The sequence below is a fragment of the Acanthisitta chloris genome, unplaced genomic scaffold (assembly GCF_000695815.1).
Source record: "Acanthisitta chloris isolate BGI_N310 unplaced genomic scaffold, ASM69581v1 scaffold39512, whole genome shotgun sequence".
Taxonomy (NCBI): domain Eukaryota; kingdom Metazoa; phylum Chordata; class Aves; order Passeriformes; family Acanthisittidae; genus Acanthisitta; species Acanthisitta chloris.
This window is the reverse complement of record NW_008661761.1, coordinates 5,038-15,522: the sequence shown is the minus strand read 5'-3', so window position 1 is coordinate 15,522 and position 10,485 is coordinate 5,038. Positions and strand designations below refer to the sequence as shown.

Here is a 10,485-nt window from a genome sequence, read left to right as displayed (position 1 = left end):
TGTCTAGGATGATGTGTCCTATAAGGTACAAAAAAAGTACTCTGCAGTTTGCCACAGTTTGTTAAAAACAGCAATCTATTGCCTACAGGTAGGAAGGGTTTGAATCATCTCATATGGGTTTATAGATGAATAAATAGTCCAGAAATACTGTGAAGGTTGGATGAGATGCAGGATGTGTCCCAATGCTGTGGAAAAATGAGTTTTTCCTTGTCGAATTAACCCACAATGCTTACAATGTGCAGCATTTTGTCAAAGGACAACAGAACCTAAATGCAACTACTCCTCTGTGAGTCTCAGAAGCATAAATGGATCATTGTTTCCACACTGAACAATTAGTAATTTTCACAATTAAATGACAACATTTGTATGTACAAAACACACAGGGTTTTAGTAGATAAAATCCCCCAGAAGAACCTGAACACCTGAGCTGAAGTGTAAGAAAGGGTGTCAGTAGCAACATCTTTGTAAGAAAAGTACCAGACGAGGTTCTTGCATAGCAAGGTGTGAGGTTAGACTCAAAAGGAGCTTATCCATAAATCAGGTAAATCCCAGAGCACGGGAGAACAGAAGTGACCTGTGAGTTAGTGCAAAAGCTGCTCAGGTGGGAGAGGAGCTGCAGCCAAACCAGGGCTGGGAACTACAGCCAGGAAACACCAGTCAGTTCCACAGACTGGAGAGAAGAGCCAAACCATCTGCACTTGGCACCTTCCTGCACTGCAGTTTCTCCCTCAGGACACACAAGGCAGCCCAGGATGGCTCCCAGGGCAGGGACACAGTTACACGCTCAGAGCACTTGGCAAGAATCACTGAGCTCAGGGTGGGCAGAGCCATGGCACAAAGCACTTCCTACCTGTTCCGTGTGCCACAGTCACTTGGAACATCCAAGGGCACAAAACCACAAAACCTAAGGGTCTGGAGGGAGCCCTGGTGCCCACTGTCCCTGGCCAGCCAGGCTGGGGCTCCCTGGCCATCCCCACCCTCTCCTGGCTCGGCGCACACAGACACCTCCGGCTGGGGGGAGAACAATCATCTCCATTTATTTCATTTCATATACATCCATATTCTGAATTTTAATACAAAAGAAAAAAAAAATTAGAATCTGACAAATGTTTACAAACAAGATACCTTCAAATAGATTTTACTCAGTTCGGTCTGGTGCAGAGTAAATGACGAATTGTACTGTTATGTTCAAGGCAACAGAGTCTGTAGTCTGTGACTGCTCAGCCCAACCTCTTTGCAAACTTCTCTTCATCTGCCACGAGTGATAAACTCCTTGTTGATTCCCAGTCCTGTGTGTGTGCACATGTGTACATAGCAGCTCCTTTCATAGAAAGAAAAGACATCTAGAGGTCTTCTTGTACTTTTACCTACAGGAATCATGTTAAGATACAGAATGGATTACATGGAACCGGGGCCGGGGTTTATAAGAAAAAATAATTAGCTGACAAATGAGGGCAGCAATAAAAAAGCGTCTTTTTTGCAACAATAAATAAATACAGTCAAAGTTTTCTGTGTGGACTTTAAACCAGCTTCTTCACTGAAGAACAGACGTGGCATTTCCATGGAGTTAAACGTGACCCCATTTACTGTATCTTTTTTTTTCTCTTGCTCTTTCTCTCTCTCCTTCACCAAAACCAAGTTCTCCTGCTTCTGCCACAATAGTACAACAATTTGATCTTGACAAGAAAGTGGTGCTGCTGATTTTTATCTCTTTGTCCTTTGGACAAAATAAGCCAAGGATAGAATCTGACTGAACAGAAACGCAGTGTACATGGAGTCTCGTCAGGAGAACCTGACTGAACCCTCTGGTTCCTCAGTTAAAACTGTCAGACAACCAGATCCTTGCTCGAGTGTTAGGGAAACGCTGAGCTCTAAGAAGCTGTAGACTGCAGTTTGTTGTTATGGGACCTGCAGAGTACAGAAGAAAGTGAAGAATTAAGCATCCTTCAGTGTGGAGAACACAGGTGTTGCCAAGGAGAAATCACAATCAGGGAGTTACCACCATGTTGCTTCCATTTATTATTTTCCCCTTCCAAAAACAAAAGAACACTCAAAATAATTCTCTCTGAAACAAGCACATTTTTCTCCTACAGCATACAAACATTTCAGTACTTGCACTGGAATATTCCCCGTGCCTGAGATCAGGTTTACTCCCATATTTACACAACAGTAGTCCATCAACAGGCAAGCAAAAAAAGACAATTTTAGTTGTGAATATTTATAATAAGGTCTACTTCGCTTCAATTCATTCAAGAAGTCTTTGGATTAACTTAATAGAAAAAACTGAACAGGTATGTTAAAAAACACATTTTTGCTAATCAGAGTTCAGCAAAAACTCCTCTTGGACATTCACAGTTTTATTAGTGACTTCAAATAAAACAAAGTACATGGTTTCCAAGGTGAATTGTTCATTTTTCTCCATACAGTATTTGAGGATTGGGACAATGCTCTGCCAACACAGTTCTGTTCAGCAGTTTGGCTGCTGGTAACAAAAACCCAACAACGTTTACTTTTTGAGACAAATGCTCTGGATTTTTAGGGCAGTTTAATGTCATCGAATTATACAATAAAAACAAAGTGACCCCAACATCCAGTTCTGATTCCAGTTAAAAAGTTCAGACTAAAGATATCACAATCTGCAAGAAAAGAAAGAACATGGGTGGTATAAATGAAAAACAACAACAAATAAGATGCAGCAATGAAATCAGTGTGTGAGCACTGGGACCAGCTAGGGCCAGTGACAGAGCATGGGTGAAACTACGTGACAAAACCCACTAATGCAGTGTGAAACTGAAAAGGAAATGCTGGAGTGACTCATGGATCTCCTGTTCCTTAGCACTCCCAGTGCAGGCAGAAAATCAGTTTCCACAGCACTGACAGGAGGTGAAGTTTTCAACACAGTTAATTCCTAGTGGATGTAACTCCCAGGTGTGTGTTACAGGAGGTGAGCAACAAACTCCCAGTAGGGAGGTATATCCTCTCTCAGGGATGTATAAAATGGAAATACTTTACATTGGCCCTTATACAGAGACAAAAATTTCAAAGGAAAATTTAATTTTAAAAGGCAAATTTTCATTGGCCCTTATACAGAGACAAAAATTTCAAAGGAAAATTTGATTTTAAAAGGGAAATTTTAAATTATGTTGATTTTCCATATCCTACGTTAAACCTTACTTACTCCCCCCGTTTCAAAGGTGATAAGCTATGAAAAGATGAGAAGAGTAAAACTGAACTATTTCAATTTCTTTCATAGGATTATAAGCTCCAGGGCAGGATTGTCTCTTCTCAGTATGAGAAACGTCTACTGCAGAGTAAAACATCACCAGAACTCAGACATTATTTGTCCTGATCAGACATTATTCTCATGAAGTTTTCTGCAGCAATGAGTTCATTCAATTATTGTACAGTTATGATAGTGCCCAAATTTCCATCTAACAGCTTCTTTTGAATAACCATTCCAAAGCAACCTCCACAAACCCAATGTAAGCCTTAACTTTGGCCAAAAACGACAGCTGGTTGCTCTAGAACAGATGTACTTTCCTTTACTAGAAAGTGCAGAGAGCAGCAAATCCCCACAGGAACATGAGGTGAGCAAAGCATAGGAAGAAGATTTTAGGGCACCACACACCATCTGTGCTCAGGAGCACTGGAGCTTACCTGCTTGCCTTAAATCCTTTCAGTTTCTGTACAAAGAAGGACTCCAGAACCTCTGCACACTGGTAGAAAGGAGAGTCACTGGGGTTGTAGTATCGGCAGTTATCAAAAATTTTGGTCATATCTGCCACAAACTCTGTGACCTTCTTGTAGTAACGTTTCAGTATCCTTTCCTCCATGGTGGCAAGGTCTTGAGAGAAACCAGAGAGTATTTCAGTGACATTTCACCCTCAGGAAAGTCTATATTGTCAAGACAAAGCCTGTCCAGTTAGCTGCTTTCCCAGGAATGTGACTGGTCTCACCACTGGGTTTCCCTCAGAACAGACACTTAGGCAAGGATGTGCTGTGTGCAGCTAAATAAAATAAAATGCAAGCATCAAAACGATCAGGGAAAACCTGGTTCTGCTGCAGGATGCTCCCTGCTTTACCTGGAGAAACTCAGGGCCAAAAGGTGAGGCAATCTGGACTCAGTCACCACATGGACACGTTACAGTTACCTACACCTTCTGCCTCTTCTGAATACCTGACTTGCTTTGAATGATTTATCAGTTCTCAGGGGCATATGCACATCACACATGGCACAGATGAAGGAGATTTCAAGTGCAGGATCATGCAAAATGCCAGAGCTCTCACCCTTACTGCCCAGACACCTGGAGTGACAGGAATGAAGGGAAGGGTTGTCCTATTTTGATGCAAATATCAATTAAGAAGAGAGGGAGGAACAAGACCTGCCAGTTCTAAGTAAAGCTGTCTGAAAACCCAACAATCTGCCCTTGGAAAATGTCCTTAAAGTGCTTCTTTTGAAGCACCAGCAATGGCAGAATGTGTGCAAACAGCTGCAGATGGGCCTAGGTTACCTGCTGTGTCCCACATAGATTGACTTGGAAACTTGGTGTCTTTTCCTCCCAGCTAAGTCAGAAAGGGCTAAATGCACTTTGGTTTCCTCCTTTCAGTATCATCCAACAATCTGCCCTTGGAAAATGTCCTTAAAGTGCTTCTTTTGAAGCACCAGCAATGGCAGAATGTGTGCAAACAGCTGCAGATGGGCCTAGGTTACCTGCTGTGTCCCACATAGATTGACTTGGAAACTTGGTGTCTTTTCCTCCCAGCTAAGTCAGAAAGGGCTAAATGCACTTTGGTTTCCTCCTTTCAGTATCATTGTGTTTAATCAGAAAGGGCTAAATGCACTTTGGTTTTCTCCATTCAGTATCACTGTGTTTAATCAGGTGGTTATTTGAGCTTTCCTTATACACTTTAACCCATCAATTACGGAATAGGAGCTGCTCAGCATTTTTCTAATGGCACATTCCAAAACTTTGGAACAGAAAAGGACACAATTTCTACACAAAAATATTCTTTTCTGTCAACATACTACCAAATTTTGCCAAGATACTGAATTTAACTCTCCTGTTTCTAGGATGAGTAAGGAGTACTCCTGAGGAGTAGGTGGGAAAGCTCAAATGATGCACTGGGTCTCATTTAGAGATATGAAAAAGTATTGCTTCAATCACCTGAAGGAAAGGAACAACAGAATCAGATTTTCCCAGGAGGTTTCACATTCAAGTGCTTATCCAGCTTATTCCCAGCTAACTGCTAAGCTCTAACAAGATCAGAGCACTGTAAAGCTGCAGCATCTCCCCTTCCACTCTCCCCTCATGTACAGCATTTCACTCCACTTTGTGCAGCTTTAAAGACAAACTACATGGAATGCAAAATTCTATGCATTATCTAGTGAGATGAAGGGAATTTTAAACCCCATCTTAAGGTGCATCACACTCCCACAGCAGCACCTCCTCCTCAGCCTCTGCAGTGTGTATCCCAAACTTTGTAGGAGGAAATGGGACACAAAGAGGGAAAGAAACAGAGAAAGGAAAACACAACAAAACTGTCCTCTTGAAATAAAGTAATTTAAACCAAAGAATTCTGTCCTGCTGCTGCACTGACTTCCACATTTCACACACTAGACTGACAGTGTTCAGGGTGAAGGATCAGCCTAGAAGTGGGTAAGTTAACCCCCATGAACTCCTAAATATACCAGTGAAAAATGTTTCACCTGCCTAACTGCACAAACTGTGTATTCTGCAGAACATGCCCAAGATCTCTGCCTGGGACTGGTCAGCAGGCAGGGAATGTGATGTCCAAACCCCCAAATCTACTCCATCAGGCTATTCTGACACTTACCCATTGGCTCTTTAATGACACCATAATAATCTGGTGCATCGTTGGGATCTACTGGTTCTAGGAAGGGCCATGCCATCTTGTGAGCCTGCCAAGGAAACAAGGCAATTAAAAATCAAAGCAAGTTCAATCAGCACGATGAAGAGCTAAATATTTTCAGCATCCTTTTATCTGGTGGGGTCTGGAGTTGGATTTAAGGAAGAAGTGCAGCATTTTATGAAAAAGTACCCAGTTCCCATCTGATGCCTGAGCAAAGTTTGAAATGTCAGTGACCAAGTTGTTGTGCTTCACACCAGGAAATGGTGACATTGAGACGTAACAGGACACTGTGCTGAACAGGCAGCGTGGAAACAGATGGAGTGAATTTACTGAGAGTGCTTTCAAGTACTCTAAAATGAGTTTGTTTTCATATATGTACACAAAACACAGGACAATGCAAAATGTTACTTATAGGACTTTGGTTACTACATCATTATTTGAGAAAAATTCTTGAGTTGTAGCAGAAAAAATCTTATTTGGGAGTGACAGATACACCAGAAAGACACTGTGGCAGACAGTGATGTAATTATCACTAGGATACACACAGATAATCACCTGCTGTGAGAACACTGCTGAGATCTGGTAACTCTGAGTTAAGCACACAAGTGCAGATCAGACACCACAGCAAACTGATCTGAGAACAGAACACTGCACCTTTCACACCCTGTGCAGTCAGGGTCCCACTGCCTGTTGGGATTCTAAACCTGCTTCCTCTCAAGGCCTCCCACTGAGGAGACTGTTGATTCCACTGGTGCAGCAGCAGTGGTGTGTTAATTAGTGTAAATATTGCTCAGCACAGTAATGCCAAGCAAGTCTGCAGCTGACACAGTGGCACACCTCACAAACCTCCAAGTCTCTGCTGTTCATTTTGCATGACAGAGCTACCAAGGGGAGTCAAACCCTGGTCCAGGCCCCACCAGGTGAGCTGCAACCCTGTGCCTCACCTGCAGGGAACGCAGCACTCTCCTCAGCCCTTCGTAGTCCTTGTCGGTGAGGGGACTGAGCACAGTCATGGCATCCTCAGTGGACTGGCACTGAGGGCACACGTACTCGTCGATCAGGTCAGCCTCGCTCTGCAGGATGCCCACGCAGCGCCCGTGGTACCAGTTCTGGCACCGGTCACAGCCGATGTAAAACCTGCAACAGCCACAGCAGTGTGAGAGGCTCCACCTGCCCCACGCCAGGGGCACCTCCCAGCCCTGCACACACACACACTGGGCAGGATCACACACAGCAGGAGATGGCATATCTCACACTGACGAGGTCTAAGGACTGTTCCAACTGCTTTTGTGCTTACAAAAAGGCTAAATTACAAACCATCTCAAGATCCTAAGTTTTGTACCAAGCACTTTGAAGCAATCAAGGTTTGAAAAACCATTCCTGTGCTTTAGAGTGAAAGGAACAGTGTAAAGGCAGAGGCCTCACCCAAACAGTACCCAAACAATTCCAGATGCATTTTGCACAAACTGGACTACAACTAGGGCTCGTTTCATCCCACACAAACATGAATATGTGGATGCTTCAGTCTTGCCACTGAATACAGGAGGGGACTTCTGTGACACAAAGCCTTACAGTAAGAGATGGAGATAGATATAGATATATATATAGATATATATAATCATACCCCAACCACACACCCCATACTCAAATCATGCTTTCCAGGCAGATCAGATTAAAGCACAAAACAATCCGCTAAACACATTTATCTTTTTATCTTTCTAACCATCCCACGTTACAAAGCAAATAAAGGAAACCAATCCCAATTTAAAGCGTTTTGTTCTTTGTCGTTAAAACACCAACAAGACATTCCGACCACCCTGAAAACTTTCCCTCTTCCTACACATATTCCCCAACACAAACATTTGGGAGAGGAAGGACAATTACTGAACAGCAATTGGTGTTAGGGACGGATACAACAATGTGCAGGGTCACTTGGTGGTTTAACTCTCGGCAAGGAACAGGAAAGCACAGTCAGAGCAGTTGTCTACCTAGACATGGAATAAGAGGTTCTGATCCGAACTCACTGCGACTCATCATAAGGTGTTCTGCAGATACAGTACAACTCCTCACTGCTGCCCTCTTGTGCCCGTTTACACTCATTACAGATGTACACATCCATTTTCTTAGCCTCCTTTTCTGTGATGCCAACACATTCTCCATGATACCAGTTAGTACAAAGATCACAGCCAATATAGAACCTAAAAGTGTTCACAATGAAAATGACAATGTAATTGTCATTTCAAATGGCATGGCACTTTTCTCTGTATTCTCTGCTTGCTGTCTCTCAGTTTTTCCTGCTTCCTAGCGTTCTAGCCTTACAAACTAACATCTCGTGCTGCAGCTAGACTGGTAATAAGGTCACTAGGGTCAATTTTAAATGGACAGTTCAGTAAAATGCACATGGATTAATATGTACATATTAATATGTAACCAGACTTTGAGAAAACAGGGCTAAAAATCTGTCCTCAGCGTGTGTGTGAAAAACTGTCAAAGGCACAAAAAGACAAGGCCAAAGAAAAAGATTTACATTTTTCAAAACTGCAGCTCAAAAGCCACTGAAACATTTCCTTAAGATTTGAAAACGTAGGTCTCAGTTAATTTCCAAAACAAAAGCAAAGCGCAAACACCAACTAGGAGTTACGAGTACACTACGAGAACATGCAACCAGCCGTGGGTAGGGACACACTGGTGTGACATGGGATGACAGAAAATGGGGTCAGGGCATGGTTGGTAACTTTAAATCTTGGTGGGGATTTTTTGGGGGGGAGGTGTGCACTGAAAAACCGATCATAAACTACTCAGAACTGCGACAAAGTGGAATGTTGACCGTTCTTGAGTGGACAGTGTCTCCTCTGGGACACAGCTGTGTGACAGAACCACTTATGGCATGACACGAGGTGAAGGCAACCAGGGACAGAACCATGGGAATGGGACCTTGCACAGAATGGTGTGACAGAACTGTAAAATATTATGCAAGGATGTTTGGCATTTGTCAAAACACACCAGTGACTAGTGACAACCAGATGGGGACGGGACACATCCATCCTCTCTGCCTAGGCAAAAGCAAGCTCAGAACCTCCACCTTCCTGCATTTTGGAGACCACCAATCCTTGGCCAGGTGCTGCTGTAGGAATTCCTGTCAGTCTGCAAGCAACACCCACGGGACACTACACACCAGCAACAGGGCAGAGGCTACACCCTATGGCCCACAACATTTCTTGGGCCTCTGTACACATCCTGCACACTCAGATCCTGCCTTTGCTCTTATTTTCAGTCAGGCAAATCCTAAAATAAGTATCAGACAACCCAACTTCCATAAAGAATGCATAGATATTGCTTCTGACAACTACCAGCGATCCAGCCTGCATCCCTTTCTCAGGAGTGTCTGTTTGCTCCTGGTCACATGGAAACATTTTACATCTGGTGCAGATGCTAAACCTTGTCACTGCAATGTGGAACAGGAGTCACATCATGCTGCAACAAGCTGGAATCTAAGCAGGAATCTTAGAAAGATATCCTTACTGACCATCCTCAGAAACAGTATGAGCAAATCCCTGTAACCCTGGAGCATCCCAAGTGAGGACTAGACCTGAGAGGTTTGCACAATTTACCACCTCCAAAAAAATGCACAAGGTATTCAAAAAATACCACAACTTGGCTTTTCAAGTAGCACATCTGTCTTTTCTGAAGTAGAAAAGACACCAGCAGCACAGAAGAGGATCTGATGCCTGTATATATATATATGAAAATAAATGTTTCCCAGAAAATTTTTAAAAGACTTTACTAATCCCTTTCCAAACAGCACAAGGACAATGCAGTTCAACAGCACAGCCACCATCTGTAAGAACATCCAGGTCAGAATCCACAAACAGCAAAGCAGCAGAGCTGAATCACATTGCTAGGGATGCTACTGAGCTATTAACAGCTCATTTCTTGAAGTGTTGCTCAGTGCACCGAAGCACAGATCTGGATTCAGGCCACCAGACTTCACTCTGACCACTAAACCCAACAGAAAGAGTTAGTCTGACAATCAAATCCCTTTGCCCACAAAATCTGTGCATCTCATCTCATTTTTGTGCCACTTCTATCACTCCAGAGGCAACAACACACAGAGCTCTGGTACCACAGCCAAAGGAGAACAGGTCCCTCCTAAGTTCATGGATAACAAAGCCTGACACAGACACAATGTCCTTTAAGTGAGGCTGGTGACATCCCTCAGAAGTGAGGACGAAATCACAACCAGGGCATCACCCTCCTCCTCCTGCAGTCCTCCCCACTTCCCACACTGGTCACAGCTACTCAACAACCAAGGTGAGAAAAACCCCAAAGACCTCAACTTCATTAGGAGAATTTAAACCCCAAAAGGCTGGAAGGAACCTCAAGAGATCCTCCAGCTCTGGCCCTAGACTGGGAATGAAGAGCCACGACTGGAGTGAAGGCACCACTCCAGCTCTGTGCTTACTGTTATCAGCACTTGAGCCACCACCAAATGGCACCAATCCATACTTTTGGGTATTTTCACTTGCTGAGCAGATAAGAGACTTGGAACTGGTCTGAATTCCAACTTACTTTACATACATCTCTACACAGCTCTCTGATGTTAACCAACTCCTG

General features: G+C 43.4%; 1 protein-coding gene across 1 annotated transcript in view; it reads right to left on the bottom strand.

Moving 5' to 3' along the window:
• Positions 1 to 1,012: 1,012 nt before the first annotated feature.
• LOC103798086 (nucleosome-remodeling factor subunit BPTF-like) overlaps positions 1,013 to 10,485 on the bottom strand; it is a gene marked incomplete at its 5' end in the record, with an annotated part of 11,168 nt that continues 1,695 nt past the window's right edge. The window contains 5 exons of the mRNA XM_009070328.1: positions 1,013 to 1,908; positions 3,658 to 3,844; positions 5,836 to 5,920; positions 6,816 to 7,008; positions 7,896 to 8,069. Coding sequence (XP_009068576.1) covers positions 1,872 to 1,908; positions 3,658 to 3,844; positions 5,836 to 5,920; positions 6,816 to 7,008; positions 7,896 to 8,069 — 676 coding nt within the window. The remainder of the gene's footprint in view (positions 1,909 to 3,657; positions 3,845 to 5,835; positions 5,921 to 6,815; positions 7,009 to 7,895; positions 8,070 to 10,485) is intronic.